Here is a 19,605-nt window from a genome sequence, read left to right as displayed (position 1 = left end):
ATCTCTATCCCCAAATAAGCCTCCTCAAGATTTAAATGACATAATCATTAAAAAAAAAAAAAAAAGCTTCAAAAATGTCTTCATTCCAAACCTCCTAGCTGTAAGATTTCTCCACTCCTCAAAGCAATACCCACACTCAGAATTGGTTCTTTGGACTCCTGAGGACAGATGGGGAAGAAGCAGGGAAAGGAGGCAAAACCCTTTCTGTGCCTGTGAGTAGGGGCAAGATTCTGGCTTACTGAGTCACTTTTTTTTTTTTTAATTAATTAATTAATTTTTTTTTGGCTGTGTTGGGTCTTCATTTCTTTTCTTTTCTTTTTTTTTTACGTCTTTATTGGAGTATAATTGCTTTACAATGGTGTTTTAGTTTCTGCTTTATAACAAAGTGAATCAGTTATACATATACATATGTTCCCATATCTCTTTCCTCTTGCGTCTCCCTCCCTCCCACCCTCCCTATCCCACCCCTCTAGGTGGTCACCAAGCACCGAGAGCTGATCTCCCTGTGCTATGCGGCTGCTTCCCACTAGCTATCTACCTTACGTTTGGTAGTGTATATATGTCCATGCCTTTCTCTCGCTTTGTCACAGCTTACCCTTCCCCCTCCCCATATCCTCAGGTCCATTCTCTAGTAGGACTGTGCCTTTATTCCTGTCTTACCCCTAGGTTCTTCATGACATGTTTTTTTCTTAAATTCCATATATATGTGTTAGCTTTAAAAGGCATTGCTTAAAATAACAGTTAGGAGTTCAGGTTTTAGAGACAAGTTGCTAGATTCAAACAGCAGTTCAACCACTTATTAGCTATATGCACTTGTGCAAGTCACTTATCTGCTATGGTCTGAATGTTTGTGTCATCCTCAAGTTCATAAGTTGAAACCTTATACCCCAATGTGATGGTGTTAGGAGGTGGGACCTTGGGAAGTCATGAGGGTGGGGCCCTCATGAATGGGATTGGTACCCTTATAAAAGAGGCTCCCAAAAGCGCCCTTGCCCCCTTCCACCATGTGAAGACACAGCAAGAAGTTACCACCCATGAACCAGGAAGTGGGTTCTCAGGAGGCTGCATGGTAAACAAGAAAAAAGATGGAGTTTTAAATCAAAATACCCATGACTGAGTCCCAGCCTGGCACTTAGAGCAATCACAAGGAAGTGTAAAAGTAATGCAATACTCACACCTTCTAATTCATGGTCCAATTATAAGGTCAAATGAATGCGTACCAAACACTCCTCCCCAGTAGACCCATCTCAGAAAACGATCTCATCTTAGTTAGTCACTCTGACCTGAAATTTAGGATCCAGGCTTCTTCCTCCTTCTGCATCCCCACCTCTGTTCCATCACCAAATCCTCTGTACATTTTTCTTCCCAGTTTCTGCCTCGCTCGCTGTGCTCAAGCCACACTGCCTTCAAGGCTCAGGCCAAGCGTGCCCCTGTCTTGGGCCAGCCTGAGATGTGCGTCCCCCAGTGATTCATAAGTCTCAGCTCAAATATGATCTCCCCCCTACCCCACCTAAAGTATCAGCTTTGCCCTCACCTCCTCCCTCATCACTCCCAATCCCTTACATTAGAACTACTTTTTATTTGCTAAAATGTTCTCACCACACACACACACAAAAGGTAACTGTGAGGTGATGGACATGTTAATTAACTTGTTTGTGTTAATCACTTCACAGTGTCTACATCTGTCAATTCATCCCACCGTATACTTTAAATATACAGTTTTATTTGTCAATTATACCTCGATAAAGCTGGGGGAAAAAAAGAACTCAAAAAGTGGGGGGGAAAAAAGAAGCGATTCTATTTCTTTTTTTTTTTTCTATTGTCTCTCTCTCCTTAATAAAACTGTTTTAATTTGTTCATCACTATATTCCCAGAGCATAGGACAGTGCCTGGCATATAAGTAGTTGCCTTTTAATTATTTGCTGACTTAATAGGTTATATATTTTATATATATACATACTTTATATAAATTATATATAATTATATCATATCATTATCTTATAATATATCTAAAATAATATTAAATTTGTATATTTTATGTAATTATACAATATAGTTATGTAATATAATGTTAAATGTATATATTTTGTATTATAATATATGTATTTTATATAACATATAATTATATAATGTAACTAGTGCTATAGTTACATTATTGTGTATTATATATATGCATAGGTATACATAAATACACACATATATGAAATACTCACTTCGATGGGGATACTGGGAAATGAATCATTCATACCTTACTATAGGAGTATAAATAAACACAACTTTCTGAAAAGCAGTTTGTCAGCTTATATCTGAAATGGTGGTAATATTCATTCCTATTGACTCAACAAGTCTAAAAAGCAAAACAAAATGTGCATTTATTAGGATACTCTGAATATTATTTATGATACTGAAAATGATATCATTCTATATCAATATCAGCTTTAAGTGAAAACTCTACATTTATAAAAATGTTACATGCAATTATTTTGAAAAGTTATGTTACTAAAAACTATTTACTGACATAGGGAGTTTTCACTATACACTGGAAAGTGCGCAAAGTTTACAAAATAACATATTAAAAGTATTCAGCATAATCATTTCAAGCGATATGTTATATACATATATTTAACTATATATACAGAGAGAAGAAAGACAGGAAACAGTCTATAGTAGTATAACAATGGCTATTTCTGTGTAGTGTAATTATGGATAACTGTTTTCTTCATTTGCTTGGTTAATTTTCAAATTTTCTACCATGAACCTGCATTATTTTATAGTTAGAAAAATACATGCTTTTAAAAGGGGGCTCTGTTCTGCAAGAACTAAATTTTAGCATTTCTTTAATATTTGTTTGATGAGCAATATTGAATTCTCAAAATTTAAGTGCTCTAAAGTTTACAAAGAGAAGTGAAAAGATCTCTGCTCTCAAGTAGCTTATATTACCATTACTTTGGCATACTACAGGGAAAAGCAATGGCTAGACTTAAATTTAAGCTTCACCTTGGTGTTGAGAGATGAATTATGGTCTTGGAAATGAAAGAGACATGTATGAAACTATAGGATGCTGTTTACTAGTCATGTACTTCAGACATGTTGCTTAACTTTTTCTAACCTCAGTTTTCACATCTGTGAAACAGAGACATTGACAGAAATCAGTGATAAAATGAATGTTTTGTAAAGTGGTATTTCATATCTAATTTGATGTTTGCTGTGTTAGTTTTTTTCCAAGCAATTAATCTCTTTTATGTTGAAAAAAGCATTCATTTTCAGATAATTGAGTCTGTATTTGTAAATGGGAAATACGGTCTGGATCCTACCAATTATTAGGGTCCTAGGTTAAAGATTTCTTCCTGCACATCTTTCTTCTTACCAACTCATCCATTATCCATTTATTCACCCATTTATTCTGTCCATTTTTACAGGACGTCTTTCATATACAAAGCACTGTCCTAGGCACTGTGATATCTACTTAAATACTTTGCTTCTTTAATAACATTCCTCCGAGATTCTATGTGTCCATTGAAAAATCATTGATCTGGCATCTTTAGCTACCCGAAGACCATTTTGAATCAACCACATAGCCAATCTGAATGACAGTGATGAACTCCAGTGTCAAGCAGGCCAAAATTCAGATGCTCAGTGAGGTTTCAGCCACGTCACTTGAAGGAAGGAAAGTCAGAGTATGCCTGTGTCCTGCCCTGGTCATGATGCACAAGGGAGGGTTTAGTTTAGGTATAAGCCTTGATGGTTTGAAAGGACATTATCAAAATGGAACACATCCAATTCAGGTAACAAGGCTAGATAGTGGTTGAGGAATCCTCTTATATGAAACTCATTGGAGGGAGCAGAGATGTTTAACCGGAAATGGGGAAATTTAGTGGAAAAGAGGATGACTAGTTAAAAATGCCTGAAGTTCTATCCCTAACGGTAGTGATGGCTTGTTCTCGGGGATCAGCGTGACTCAGACAAGGTCCCAAAGAGTTCAGTGTCATTAGCACAAACAACCACATGTACCCACTGCCCAAGATGGTCCCAATTCATGCCAGCTGCCGCTCAATTCACCCATGTTGGTTATTTACAGTCCCCTGTTTTGCTCTCAGAAGGTCCCGATATGGGCAAAAGATTATTTTCAGCCTAAGTTTTGTAGAAATAATATAGTTTTTAGCTCTCCCTCAGAAAGAACTAACCAACAAGAAGAACAATAATAAAATGGGGTGACTTACAAAGCGACTGTTTTCCTATCACTGGTAATGAACAGACAACTGAATGTCACTTGTTTGGGATGTTTTAGGCAAGAATCCTTTATTTGGTGGGAAGTTAGACTTGGTAGCGTTTAAGCTATCTGCCCTCCAAATTTAAAATGCTTTGACCATTCTGTGGTCAAAGATCACTTCCATGACATGCCTCTAGATAACATTTAATTTTCCAAAATCTATTTCTCTTACTAATGTAAAGAGCTCTCCATTTTGCATTTCGTTGAATTTCTGTGGGCTTTGACTCGTTCTTGAGAACTAGCAAATTCATACTAGTAGTTCTGTGTGAAGTTCCTCATAGATAATGAGATGCTATGATAAAGAAATAAGACCAGAAAGTACTTCTGAAGAATATGACTTGGACAGAAAATAGATCCAACCTTTACGAAAACGAATCTGTTTAATATTGTAAATGGTTTTTTTCATATTTATTTAATGTGTTTAATATTTATTCTCTCTTATAAATCACCTGCTATAACATGCTGTTTTGTGGTATAAAATTAAGAGCACTGCCCTTGAACTTAACCAGTCCCAGTTTAAATCCTCACTCTGCCAGTAACCAGTTTTGTGATTTGAGATAAAATATGAACCCCTCTGAACCTCAAATGCTTTATCTAATACTACAGAGAGATAACACTACAATTTTGTCCTGTAATTCTGAGGATTGGAAATAATGAACCTGGCACACAGTATGTGTTCCAAAAGTTAACTTTATGAGAGTCTCTTTCGCTAACATTAAATCTGTTTTAACCTACTTGTCACTGTTTAATGGTGCTCTATTTGTGCATCCTTGTGCTCGAGGTTGACTGTCCATTTGTTAGCACATCTGCATATTCCTCATAATTAATATCTTTTTTAATGACATATGGTTTAGTGACGGGAAATGGAGTCTTGCCTTCTGTTTTCAATTTGTTTATGACTCAACGACTCAATAGATGTGCCTGAACTTTAATTTTCCATTCTGGAAACTAGAATTTAAAATCCTTGCTCATATGTAACTATTTCAGAAAATGAGAGGAAAATGTGTAATCCAGGGATTTTTGACTATGTGCCAGGCTATTCAGTGATGCAGCCAGGATGCATATAGATGAAAGGCCGTGGTTTCTCTTATGTTAACAGGGAAACCTAAATGAGGATGCCAACCATCTAATCTCTGAAATGAGAGAGTAGTGTGAGCTGGGCTGAAGTCAGATTTGAAGTGAAACCAGTAGAAAGCATGACATCTGCTTGGAATGAACACGAGCGGAGATGATGAGGGTCTTGGGCCCTGGAATTAGGCTGAGGACATGGTGACTCCACGTGAGCTACTTAACAATGCCCCATGACCGTGTCTGTTCCTCTGAAAGCCAAGGTCCAGCGCGTATTTGGTTGTGAATTTCTAACTTCTAAAACTCCTGAAGCACTTACACCTCTTTTATGCTCTGTACACATTCTGTGTTATTTGACTCATGTCTTGTCTCTCTGTTAAATAAAAAGTTGGTGATCTAATCCCCCTTTCTATTTATTCTGCCCTTTCCCTACGCCCAGCAAAGAACCTTGTGCAGAGTGGCATTCAATATCCTTTATTACAGGTGTGAATTTAATACAAAACACTATAGACTTCTTTGATACCTTAATGCAGCATCTTATTCCAGTATTTTGAAATGCACACTCATACACCCCCAAATCACACTGTAGTAGTAACAAGTTGGTGGGCTGTCCTGAGACATTGGTGTGTATGTGAAGCATATTTGAATGTGAATGTGCAAAATATGTGAATTCATTTTTTCCCCACAAATTTCTGCTTCTGGTCACTATAGCTTTGGTGGTCACTGGCCACATGAAAAGAAAGCCTCTGTTTTTGCTTTTTAGAGTTCCTCCCAAGAGTTCTATAAATCTGTATGGAGCAAATGTTTGGGGCATTTTGTTTGTTTGTTTAGGGAAGAGTCTACGAGTGTACATCATACAAAAGTTTAATGCAATCAGACATTCAAAAGATTATACCATCTAGACTAGTCCACTCTGTGATTTAATTTATTGCTTAATGTTCTATATGCATTTTGCCTTCCAAAAAAGGTTAAATTTGAAATTTTAGTAAAAGCACCCTTCCTTTGAATTTATAGATTGAGGTAGCCCAGTTGCCTTTGTAGAATTAGTATTTACTGGACAAGATGTGTTGATTCACGAGGTTGTGGAGTGCTTGCCTCGTGAGGGTCATATTAAACTTGAGAGAAGCTTTTTGAGCAACATAGCGTCTTGGAGACAGTATATCAAGCTGATAGATACATGGCTCTTGCGTTAAGAAACCAGGGGTGGAATTATGGCTGGTTCCCAGTTATTGCTTTGATGCTAAAGACCCTCAGAGGAATAGGTCTAGGATAAAAGGGGTTAACTGGAGGGGAAAAAACGTTGCCAGAATTCAGTGTTACTGAAAGCATGTAGAATGAATAGTTACATGTCAATAATTTAAGATGATCACTTTGTTTGGAAATATTTGGGGATTTTATATAATTGGAGTGTGACCAATTTAACGGAGCACGTTTTCTTGTTATCACTCAAAAGAGAATCCAAGATACTTTATTATTATTATTATGGAGCATCTTCTGCGCATTTTTTCTTTCCCGACAGCATGGTAATGCAGTTTTTAACACTTGAAGAATTTTTGTGTAAATATTTAAAACTCTAATTTTTTTCATGCTGATGACTTATCAGAGCTGATTCTTATTCCGAATTTGGATTGTCAGTGATATTATATTCCTTGACAGAAAAGTTAGACAAAAAACAATCAAATGAGGGACATGGTTTTATATGTTATACATTATATGCAATTTGCACATTACTTTTTGCCCAGGCTCTTTTGATACGTGTGCATTTGTTATACATCAATGAAAGAATATATATCAAATAAGAAATCATCATGGTTATAAGTATTTGTACTCACAGACAAAATATCAATTAAAAAGTCTTTGGCAGCGAATGTCCCTCAATCCAAAGATTTATAGTTAAGTTACTGGGTATCTGGCCCTGGACAGCCACATTATTGCCTTTCCTAGGTATGTCCTATTTCCACTACCCGAGAGAACTACTTCATACCATTTCTTCTCTGTTCAAGCAACCAGTTCACTCCCACACTTTGGCACAGAGCGGACGCCTTTGCTTTTATTTTGCTCCCTGGGAAAACGGATGCCATCAGAAGAGACCTTTGCTGTTTTCCCATCACCAGATCTACCTAACTCTACATCTGCAGCCTGGGTCTGTATTCACTTCTGCACAGTGGTGGGCTGTCCCTGCTCTATTTGACAGCCCACGTGCACCAGCTCTCAATTCAGTTGGCACGTGCCTTGGCTTGCCTCTCTCTCACACACACACAAGGACTTTGCTTTGGCAATTAATTATTCTTCCTTCTCCTACATCATCATTTCGCCTAATCTCTTCTGGGTCATTCCAAGAAGCATGCAAACGCTGCAACCTCTCCCAGTGTTTAGAAAGCCTTCCTCTGATACCAGAAGCTTCTCTAAGTGTTTCCCCATTTTCTTCTCCCCTTTAGAACAAAATCTCTCAGGAGTCTTCTAGGCTCACTCTACCCACTCATTGCCTCCTCTCTCATTCCCTTTTCAGTTTTCCCCGAATCAAACTGCCACGCCCACCACTGAACTGTGTCTGTTCTTGACAAGGTCACGTCCACTTGGCCAAAGACAAAGCTTAATTCTTAGTCTCTTCCTTCCTGAAACTCAGCACATTTGACGGAGTTGATCAGGCCTTCCTTTTGGAGATGCTTTCTTCACTTGGCTCCCAAAGTGCGTCTTCTCTTAGCTTCTCCCCTACCTCAGTGCTCACTCCCGTAAGTAAATCTCCTTTGTTGCAGAGACCTCCCCCTCCCCCACCCCCTCAAAATTTTGGAGGACCCCAGACCTCACTGCTCAGACCTCTTCTACATTCGCTCTATTTACACTCACCCTCTCGTTTATTTCATCACATCTCGGCCATGAAATACCACACGGACATTGATCCACGGTTCTTATCCAGACTCACATCTGCAACTTCGTCCTTGGTGTAGCCACTGTAGTTGTGTAATAAACCTCTTAAATGTAATGTGGACAAAAGAGAACTCTTGATCCTCTCCCTATCCCATTTCTCCTCTCAGGTGCCAGTCACCTGGGTGCTTGGGCCAAACACATTGGCATCACCTTTGACTCCTTTATTGTCTATCAGCGACACACGCCACAGTCAACTGAACCGCAAACTAATGCCCCCATCTCCACTGCCGGCACTTGCATGTAAGCTGCTGTCATCTGCTAGCCTGGATGACTGCAATAGGTAACTTCCCTGCTTCCAGCCTTCTCCGCATGCCTCCCTGACTTAGCCTTTTGCGTGTAAAGTGGTATTCTGACAACTCAAGCCGGATTCAAACTGAAAGGTTATAATTTAGGGAATGAGTAAATTTATACCTTGTAAAATTAAGATTATACATTTTTCTGCAAATTTATTTTGTCATACACTATATCCAGTTTCCCTACCACATGTGGTTGTGGAAGACATAAAGCTAATAGCAAGTTGAAATAAATTATATGTATCTTAAAACCTGTGACCTACTACAACACATTTTTATTTTCCCTAAAAATCATAACATTTAAAAAGAATTTTCTTTAAGATATTTTAAACTTATTGCAGGAGCAAATATTCTATGAAATTGAGTTCATATTACCTAAAATTAATTTTTATTATGGAAAATTTTCATAAAAAGATTAACAATTTGTATTCACTGTCTCTAAACATTTAGTTACTCTAAAAAAAAAAGTCCTTGATCTTGCCTTTCTGAAGGCAACTTGAAGGTTATTTGAAATTAAGAAGTATATGAAGTTTTAATTTATTGCAAGTTCAGATATTTAATTGGTTAGCCACACTGTCATAATTCACGGTTTAGGAATATTTGATCCAGTGTTTAAGGTAGAGGTTGTACCATTATAAAGAAATCTCAGTGAAATTATTGCTTAAATGTTTAAAGAAATTATCAAATGCAGATTAATTTTTCATTAGCAGGTAACTATTCTTTTGGCATTTATTCTTACTGATGAGCATTTAATTTATTAATCTGTGCCTGGACGGAGAAAAACAGTTTGCAGATTCTTTGAGTGTGGCTCTATTTAAAACTTCTTTTGTTAGTTTTACTCATTAATTTCACTAAAGCTTATTACCTTGATCTATCTAGCTAGCTAGCTATCTTTATTCACATTGACATCCTGAGACAAAAATCTGTGACTTCACAAGTGTACACACACCAAAATTTACCAAGAAGTAAACTGTGCTCCTTGCACCATTTTAGTTAATTGCTACAAATTTAACTTCTTTAAAAACTCTACAGAGTCGGTATTATTGGACGTACACTTATAAATGAAATGACTTTACATCAGTGAGGTTAAGAACTTGCCAAAATGTAATCAGCTTTGAATTTTGTGAACTGAATTGGTGAGGATGAGATTTGAAACCTCAGCTATCTGACTCCTAAATCCAGTCTCCTTTGGAAAACTAACATTATCTAGCTCCCTAAAATATTTAGATTTATGTAAGAAGTGTAAATTTTTTCAACTGACTAATCAAAATAAATAATTTTTTAATTGTAAATTTAAAAAAAGAGAGATTTGTATTTGTTTATTGCTTTTTTCACAGGGAATCGGAGTAGACATTTTATTTTAGTTCAGTTGTGTCTGTCTTTTAGCTTATCTACCCTGATCAGTAATTACCAAATCTGTATAATTATATGATTGTGATTGAGGAATAACTGTGGTGAGTTGTAACAGATGTTAAAACTATACTTCCAAAATTTAGAAAGAAAAGCTTTTGCTTGTTAAATAATTCCCTCCCTCTTCAACTTAGAAAGTCACTCTTACTTAGCCAGAGTGGCCTTTATTTGTTTAGAATCATGACATCTCCTTGATTAAGACCGTGCCGTGGCTGCCAACCCCATTTAAAATGGAGTCCAAAGCCTTTGACTTTGACTTTCAAGGTGTAGCCCTAAGAAGGCTCTAGAGGTATCTAGACCGAGCCTAGCTCTCCAGCTTTTCCTCTCTTCTTCTTCCTCTCCTGAGTTAGTTTCAGTCACGCTGGTTTCTTTCCACTGTTCACACAGCCAGTGCTTTCCCTTCCTCACTGCCTTTGCCCTGCCTGCTCTTTGGCTGGATTGCTGTTCCTCCAAACGGCAGGTAGACATTCAGGTGGACATTCTCATGACCACCTCCTTACGTTACTGAGGTCTCTGCTCTAATGTCACCTAGTGACGTGTTCCTCCTATGGCTCTCCTGTCTAATCTGAATTGTTGTGTAATAACCAAAATCTTCACTCCTTTTCACTTTCCCTCCACTTACCCTGCGTTAGTCTTCACCTGAGCACTTAGTGCCATCTGGTAGGGTCATCGGTATCTATTTGTTCATCACTCGCTCTCTCCGATTACGTAAGTTCCGTAGGGCCAGGGGTCATGTCAACTGAGGGTTGACTCAGTGTTGTTAACCCTCCACACAAAGAACACTACTTTGCACAGAGTAGAGGCTCAATAAATGTTTACTGAATAAATTAGTGAAGTATCGATGAATTCAGAACCCTTACAGCAGACTGATGAGACACGGAATCTAATTCTTCCATTCTCATCAATGGCCATTCACTAGCTTCATAGTTCATAAGACAGTTCTCCCAAACTGGAGGATATATAAAAGTCACACACTACATCAAGTTATGTATAAATGGAAGTTGAAAATGAATCCTGATAGTTGTTGTTCTCATTGTTTTGATTCCTTCTCCTCCTTCAGCAATGGCCTCTAGTAATCCTTGGTCAATAAGAACTTATATTACAATAATCAAAAATTGCATTATAGTAGTACTTAAATTATGCTAAGGGAAGTTCAGATTAGTCCAGTATAATAACAATAGCTAACAATTAATAATTACCAGGACCCAGTAAAAGGTCCTTTATTTACATTGTCTCTGGTCTTCACAGCAATCCTAAAAAGGCAAAATACTATCCCCATTTTAAAGACAAGAAACATAAGCTCAGAGTTCCCTGGTGATTTTCCCAAAGGCACAGAACTGTGCTTAATTTGTTTTTGAGTTTCTGACTAGCTTTGGAACACACTCTGATATGAGAAGTTCATTCAAGTTACACCTGTTGGAAAAATTTATTTAATAGCCAAAGTCTTCTGGTCCATTTTTAAATTTTAATTTCTTAATAGAATAGGCTTCACTCATTTCTTTTAGGCCTTCTACAACTATCCAGATAGATTTCCCTAACAGATTATATCAAGCAAGTATGCTGACTTCAGGAAGAATTTGCCAGAGATTCCACTAGACTAGAAAAAGTCTATGCCCCAACGTGTAACATATTTGAATAAAGGCAGCATCACTGTGAGAACGGGCAACCAACTGTATAAAACACATGAGGAAAGAAGCTTAGTTTTTATATTTTCATAAGTGAGAATTAAGGCTGGAATGTGCTACTTTCTTTGTAGAAAAGTACAATTTTAATAAACCTTGCTCAAAAAAAAAAAAATCCAGTTGTGTTCATGGTCGTGGTATGATTAAGGAAACAATGGGTGACATCAGTGGAAGAAATAAAAGATCCGGACTCCTTCACTGTTCAGTTGCTTGATTGTTGAACAAAGAGTTAAATTAAAAAGGTACTTTAATATTTGCTTCATTAAATCCCCTCCATGTTTTCAATTAGGGAAACAGAAGTACAGGTGGGGATGTGCTGCCTGCTCATCTGTCTTGCTGTTTGGTGGGGGGTGGGGTGGCTTTTAAGATGGAAATACTCATGTAATTGTGTTGAAATGAACAATAAGGAAGTACAGTAGTTCCGGAATGAAAATGTTAAATTAAATGGACCATGTTTAACATTGTTGTTGATCCTGAGGAACAGTTTTTCCAGTATATGGAGCATTTCGATTCCATCCAGCATATGTTCTCCACAGTTTTCTCTGCTCTAATTCATCTGTGTTTTTCGACAGCTCCAGATGGCGTGCTGCCTCCGAGGCTTTCATCTGCCACTCCAACCAGTCTTCAGGTTGTCTGGTCTACACCAGCTCGGAACAACGCCCCCGGCTCTCCCAGATACCAACTCCAGATGAGGCCCGGCAACTCCACCCACTGGTTTCTAGAGTAAGCATTCTACTTCGTCCATCCCTTCTAACAGTCACCTGGGTTTTACAACGTAGCCACAAATTCACTATATCTTAAATTTTTAACAATAGGTCAGTTCTTACTGGCAACAAATAAAAACCTCCTTTCCAAAGTTCAAACAAACAAACAAAAAGCAACACCCTACGAGATCATTATTTGCTTTGCAAATTTTTCATTTATAGAGGCTTAAAGTAAGATTCCTTCACCCTTAACTTTTCATGAGCACATGTATTGCCAAGAGCAGGCACACACCTGAACCCCACAAAATCTGCTGTCTGACTATGGCTACAAAATTATAATACTTATTCTACAAATTCCATGTGGCAATCAGTCTCAATACCAGACTAGAATTCACTCCAGGCTACTACTAGAATTTACATCTCATATAAATGCAATAATACAAACCCTTAGCCAAAGGACTGCTTATTTTAAAAGAGATATCACGCGATGACAGAAAATTGCAGCACTGAGAGGTATGTTGACATTCCCTGAAAATTCTTTAAGATTGTACTTGTTTTTTATTCCTTTGAATGTCTAAAGCTTCTTAATTTTAGGATTTCTTTTTCATATAGGTTGTTTTCCGATCCTTCTGCTTCGTTAAGCTATGAAGTGAGAGATCTCCAACCGTACACAGAGTACGAATTTCGGTTGGTGGTCTCCAATGGATTTGGCAGTGCACATAGTTCTTGGATTCTGTTCATCACCGCAGAGGACAGTAAGTGGTCTGAAAAACACACAGCCAGATATTCTCTATATTAGGAAGTCTTAAAGTCTTCAATTTTTCCAAAACAAAGAAATAAGCCTCCTCTATTTTCTTGATGTTGAGGGACAGTAATCTCTTCCAGGACAAGAACGGTCAAAGTTTCCAGAAAGAAGAAAAATGGGGGCTTGTTGGAGGGTTAGGCCTACAGACAGGAATATGTAATTCACAATAAATTATGATATGGACCCACTCAGTCCTTCAGGGTACATCTAGGTGGCCTGAAGGAGAAAGGTTATCCTTTTCTACTCTATGACTGAATATTACAAGTGTCCTCTGCAGAAGAACGTGGAATATGGACCTTACTTCATGAAGTTACTTAGCGGTCATCATACTTTTTTCTGGAAACAGATTCCGTTGTACTTTTACTCGTACCTGAAAGACAGCCTCCAGAATAGAGGAGTATAATCTGATAACAGTCATTCTGCATGTACTACAAAGAGTACATTGGGATTGTCTTATTCAACCAGTACAGAGAATTTTCTAGTTTTTCATGGAAGAGTTTGTTTGCATATATATGTTTTTTACTCGGTTATATAGAGAAAATAAATGCATGGCAATCATATTGAGTTTTATACAAATTACTTCTTAAAAAGTATATATATGGAAGTATAATTTTTTAGAAAAGTTAGAAATTAAATCAAGCTACACAGAGTGAAGGAGGACACTGTATCTTTGAACAATGAGGGTTTTTAGGGTTAATCTTGTCAAGTCTTTTAATCAGAGGCCTCTTAGAAGATGTTGCCCTGTTGGCCAGTTGCCATTCTGGCTCTATATTCAATGAGGACCCAAGTGACTTTCAAAAGGCTGGATATTAATCTCAAAAGGCACGGTATTTGAAACAATATCAATTGTGTATGAAATTGATTCTTTTATGTCTACAATATCCTTAATTATATTATTTTAGTGAGAACAAGATATCAGCTGAGATGGAATCAGGCCTATCTACCTTCCTTAATGCTTACATTAAAAAAATATATGAACAATAATATATAATAGTTCATCCATTTCTCCCAATTTGTAATTATTCCCAGGGAGCAAGTTTGGTACTTTACAAGGACGCATCCAGTTCTTTCATCTCAAGGGTACCATTTAGTAAATTATCAGCAGAGTGCAATAAACGACACACAAAGCCCAGAAAGCATTTATGCACCACTCAACGCGCCTGCACCCCTTTTAGAGGGAACGTTACATTCATTCTGGGGACTCTGACAGCATGAACACCAACTGGATACAGATGTATGAACCAGAGAGCTCCCACCCAAAATAGATTTTTGAAGAAACATTTTTTTAAAAAAAAACAACTGAAGATAAATTTCTAATCTCCTTAGATAGAGCATACTTGCTTGGCACTCAGTAGAGGTTAACTAAAAATAATTATTCACCCACTGCAGAGGTGATGGCTCCATGGAATGCCACATTGGAAGAGGAGAGAAAATGTCTCCTTTTTTTGGCACCACAATTTCTATTCCCATAGAGAGGGGGCAACACTTGGATTTCCTCCGTGGTGATCTTTATTGAATAGGGGTCAGGATCTCCTACATAAATAAATTCCCAAACATTGTAAAGTACCAATTAGTACAGCAGCCTCTGTTGAGCAAATTTCTCTCCTGCCTCATCTTACCATAAAACAAGTCTTACAGACTCAATGTGGTTAGAATTTTCATGCATGGAGACACTGCTGTCTTTGTGATGTTTTAGGGCCTGGGTTCAAAGGCAATAGTGTTAACCCTTCATCTTCCTTCATTAAGAATTAGTAACACTTGATTGTGTAGCAGGTATTAACCCAGTCTTCATTTTCATTGAAATCCTTTCACCAAGACAGATGACTTCTTCCTCTGCTTCACGCGTGATGTCACACACAACAGCAAAGGGCCAAAGGCTGGCTGTCTGCCCCTCCAGGTTAAGTTACCAGTGCATGCTCGCCCCTGAGACATGATAACAGTGTCCTGTATATTTTGGGTGTCAGTGGAGATGGATGCCACCTCTGAATGGATGTGCAATTGAGTTGACAAAGACCGAGTGATTGGCACTGGGCACAAGCAGTTTTTCTGTCAAGGCTTCAAAGCCTTGCTTATAAAACCACCCATGCTGGGGCTTCCCTGGTGGCGCAGTGGTTGAGAGTCCGCCTGCCGATGCAGGGGACACGGGTTCGTGCCCCTGTCCGGGAGGATCCCACATGCCGCGGAGCGGTTGGGCCCGTGAACCATGGCCGCTGAGCCTGCGCGTCTGGAGCCTGTGCTCCGCAACGGGAGAGGCCACAACGGTGAGAGGGCCCACGTACCGCAAAAAAAAAAACAACCACCCATGCTGACAGCTCCATGCTGGTATCACACTTCATACTTGATCCTAACTACCACCTCCCAATTGGCGAAGTGCAATTTCCAATGTAGAAATTCGACATATCACCTTACAGAATGAAACAGAGAGGTCACCTCATGCCCACATTTAAATTTCATGCCATCGCTAGGCACCTTTCCGCATCAGCCAAAGCCTCGAAACATTCTGGTGCCAAAACAAAAGGGTCACCAATAGCAATATTTTTCATATGATACCGTGAGAGCATGATATTCATCAAGCCTGTGACCCAGCTGAGAGCAGAAAGAGAAACCTAGGCAGGAAGGTACCTAGAGCCAGAGAAACAAATGCTTGGGTACAAAGAGAGTTTCTCACAGATGGAGAAAAAGACTGTGAGGAATTTATTTTTTTTTAAATATTTCATTCTTCTGTAATCATTTTCCTACCATTTTTTAAAATTAATTAATTTATTTTGGGCTGTGTTGGGTCTTCGTTTCCGTGCGAGGGCTTTCTCTAGTTGCGGCGAGCGGGGGCCACTCTTCATCGCGGTGTGCATGCCCCTCACTATCGCGGCCTCTCTTGTTGCGGAGCACAGGCTCCAGACGCACAGGCTCAGTAGTTGTGGCTCACGGGCCTAGTTGCTCTGCGGCATGTGGGATCTTCCCGGACCAGGGCTCGAACCCATGTCCCCTGCATTGGCAGGCAGATTCTCAACCACTGCGCCACCAGGGAAGCCCCCTGTGAGGAATTTTAATAGTGTTTTTTCAAATAATTTGTCATTTACATCAGTGGGCCGCCAATATCCAGTACCATGCAGTTTTAAAAAATCTAGCGTGGGGGGCTTCCCTGGTGGCGCAGTGGTTGGGAGTCCGCCTGCCAATGCAGGGTACACGGGTTCGTGCCCTGGTCCGGGAGGATCCCACATGCCGCGGAGCGGCTGGGCCCGTGAGCCAAGGCTGCTGAGCCGGCGCGTCCGGATCCTGTGCTCTGCAGCGGGAGAGGCCACAACAGTGAGAGGCCCGCGTACTGCAAAAAAAAAAAAAATCTAGCGTGCTGCCTGCCGCGGAGTGGCTGGGCCCGTGAGCCATGGCCGCTGAGCCTGCGCGTCAGGAGCCTGTGCTCCGCAACAGGAGAGGCCACAGCAATGAGATGCCCGCGCGCCCCCCGACAAGAAAAAATAAAAAAAAAATCTAGTGTGCTGATGCCAAATAATAATAATGCACATTTCCTATGAATATTTTAAATCCAGTTAAACTTGTGTTAATAAAAGATGTTTTTTCCAGCCAACTTGGTCAAGTGTAGTGTTCGACTATTTGCAACCAGATAAATACAAACAACACATGATTTTTTTTTTTTTTTGAACAAGCTGCTGGCAGTCCAAGCACCTGGAATGTCTGCAGCCTACAAAAATGCATTAAGATTGTGATAGACTTGGGAGCATGGGATTAATAACATGAAGACACTTACCTATCAGCTGAAACTTTTTGATATCTTTTAACCAGAAATAACCATCTCTTCTGATTTTATTGTTTGTCCCTCTCTTTTGTGTGCTTAAAATTGTTTTCCGTGCAGTATAGGCATGTGAAAATGGTAGCTGGCTGGAAGGGAAAGTCTCCTTCAACTTCAGCTTAAATGTGCATGTGCTCTTTTGCCTACTAAAATCCTGCCCTGTGTAAAATATAAGATAACCCACTTTTCTTGAAAAATGTAGATTCCCTAGACTAATAAAATTCAGATTTCTCCCAAGGTTTCTTAGCTAACAAGACTGAAATATGGACTGTCTCTTTATTTGAGTCATTTTAACAGCAAACATATATGTATACACAATTAGATCAACCTGATGAAAATGAGATTCTTTTCTAAAAATCACTTCTCTACCCCCAAAACAAAACAAAACAGAAAATCCAGATTGCTTCTAGAGATGACCATTTAGTTGTCAAATACTTTTCAAAGACTAAAAGTTGAATCATTTCACTAAATTTGTAGTTAAAAACTCCACATTTGTATTTCTAACCATTAATCTAAGAGGCATTATTAAATAAAGTTTGTGGGATTTGAACAGTTGATTCTGTAGATTTACTTAGACAATTTTTTCATGTGTTCATTATTTTGCTAACAGACTGATTGTTCATGAGTTTTGACTGGCATCTGCTAAAAGATAGAAAGATGTATCTTATTACTTACACGGTGAGATTTTCAGTACTATTAACATATTGTATTCACTCATAGTATTAGGTTTTACTGTTATTTTTTCCATACTTAAAATTGCACTGTGAGCAAAGGATGAAGCAATGAGGGAAATTATCATAGTATCTGGGTCCTGTTTTACTTTCCTCATTAGCAGTTTTGAGCAGTTTTCCCCTTTCATTCATCTTTAAGATTCTCATAGCAGTTTACAAAGCAACAGTTGTTCTTCTGCAGTAAAAGAGAAAGATCTTGCAATGTTCATTGAAATCAGTATCAGAACACATTTCTGCCTCGTTTGTTGTCTGACAACATTCTAGTCATCCTTCAAGCCCCAGCTCATATGTCACCTCCTGTGTGAAGCCTTCCCTCCTCATATCTACCTTAGAATTTTGGTTTGTGTTTACTTGTGTACCATCAATATCTCCTTCTGAATTGTAACTTCTCAGGACCTAGGGTTCCATCTCATTTATCTTTGTAGTTCCAGTGCCTGGTGGAGGGTCTCATATAGAGCAGGTACCCAAAATTGTTAATGGACTGATGAAAAAGAGTTTCATGTAAGCAAATCCATGAAAACACAACCAAGCAAACCTTAACTGGGTACCTGCCATGTAGGAGGGACTGAAAGAGACATGAAAATTACAAGGATGAATAGGAGAGTTTTCTTTACTTGAGGCATCCACTATCTGGTGGCAAGAAAGACATAGAGTAAAACCGTAGTTAGAGTGTTCAAAGCTGAGAGCAAGCCCAGAGGAGAGCATTTCCCTCAACATGGGATGTCAGGAAAGCCTTTCTGGATGAGAACACCAGGAGAGGAAATAGGGAATGATTTCTATTTGGAGTTCGCATCAATATCAGATTTCAAATTTACTTCCTCATCATTGGTTCAGAAAAAGGCGGGAAAAGCAATTGCTGTAAGAGGTGTCCACTGACACTTGAGACAGGCAGGGCGGCTTGCAGGATGTTCTGCCCGTGGTTCCAGCCTCTGTGTATGTGCCAAGGAGGGTGAGGATGAGAGGCAGATGTAAGAGAAGGAAATCCCAGAGGCAGTCCTCATTCTTTGCCTTGGTCAGAGGCAGCCTGCTGGCTGTCCCTGTGATTCAACATTAGCTGTCTTGACTAGGATAGCGAATGTTCTAATTAGAGAGACCTCTGCTGGCCCAAAACCATGTGCTATTTCAAAATGAAGGGGGACAGATATATAGAAATAGAATTCCAGAAGGAAAACACGTTTCCTTCTTATTCTCACAACCTGTAATGAGTAAAACACTGAGTCCTTGTGACAGGGAGGGGAAGTAAACTTGTGGTATGAAACTTGATCAGTTGATCAAGATACTTCTAGAGCAGGATTTTCCAATCATTCAGTAAGTATATTTGTATCCTTAAGAGTATTTAAATTTTAGAACTAATATTGCGTGGTAGAGATCTTTTAATCAGTGTGCTTTAGAACTGAACGTCAACCTGGATCTTAAGAGTGTTCTGTGTGAGAGAAAGACAGAAACATTTGTAAATAAGAGTGGCTCGGATTTGTAACAGTAGATTTTATTTTATTGAATGAAGAAATGTGAACTGTAAGTTTTGGTAGTGCTGCACGATGATTTTGCTTTTCTATTCCAAATACATGTCCTAATTGCTTTAAATACTAACTTGTGAATGCTTATCCTCTCAAGCAGTGATGTAGGTCTCTACTTTACCCACAATGGAAGATCCTTGATGCAAAGTAGATAATGTAAACTGCTGATTTTGAGAGCGAAGTGGCCCTGTATGTATGTCCCTACCTACTTTGTTTCCTGTTGCATAGATTCCGCCCCTCAAATCCTTGCATTCCCAGAATTTATAAAAACAAATATTTATTATCTTTACATTTTCATTTTTATATCCTAAGATCAGAAGCTGAAAGTGACCAATAGAAAATCCTTTGAAAGGATAGATCGATTAATGAAAACTTCTATCCACCTGGCCTCAATT

At 38.7% G+C, this 19,605-nt stretch overlaps 1 protein-coding gene across 1 annotated transcript in view; it reads left to right on the top strand.

Moving 5' to 3' along the window:
• Positions 1-19,605, top strand: part of USH2A (usherin) — a 788,115-nt gene that overhangs the window by 475,488 nt on the left and 293,022 nt on the right. Inside the window, exons 38-39 of the mRNA XM_029229459.1 lie at positions 12,224-12,374; positions 12,968-13,110. Of these exons, the coding sequence (XP_029085292.1) occupies positions 12,224-12,374; positions 12,968-13,110 (294 nt within the window). The remainder of the gene's footprint in view (positions 1-12,223; positions 12,375-12,967; positions 13,111-19,605) is intronic.

This window comes from Monodon monoceros, unplaced genomic scaffold (genome assembly GCF_005190385.1).
Source record: "Monodon monoceros isolate NGI ecotype Baffin Bay Population unplaced genomic scaffold, NGI_Narwhal_1 Super_Scaffold_18, whole genome shotgun sequence".
Taxonomy (NCBI): Eukaryota; Metazoa; Chordata; class Mammalia; order Artiodactyla; family Monodontidae; genus Monodon; species Monodon monoceros.
Note: the sequence above shows the minus strand (reverse complement) of the source record. Positions and strands in the feature narration are given on the sequence as shown.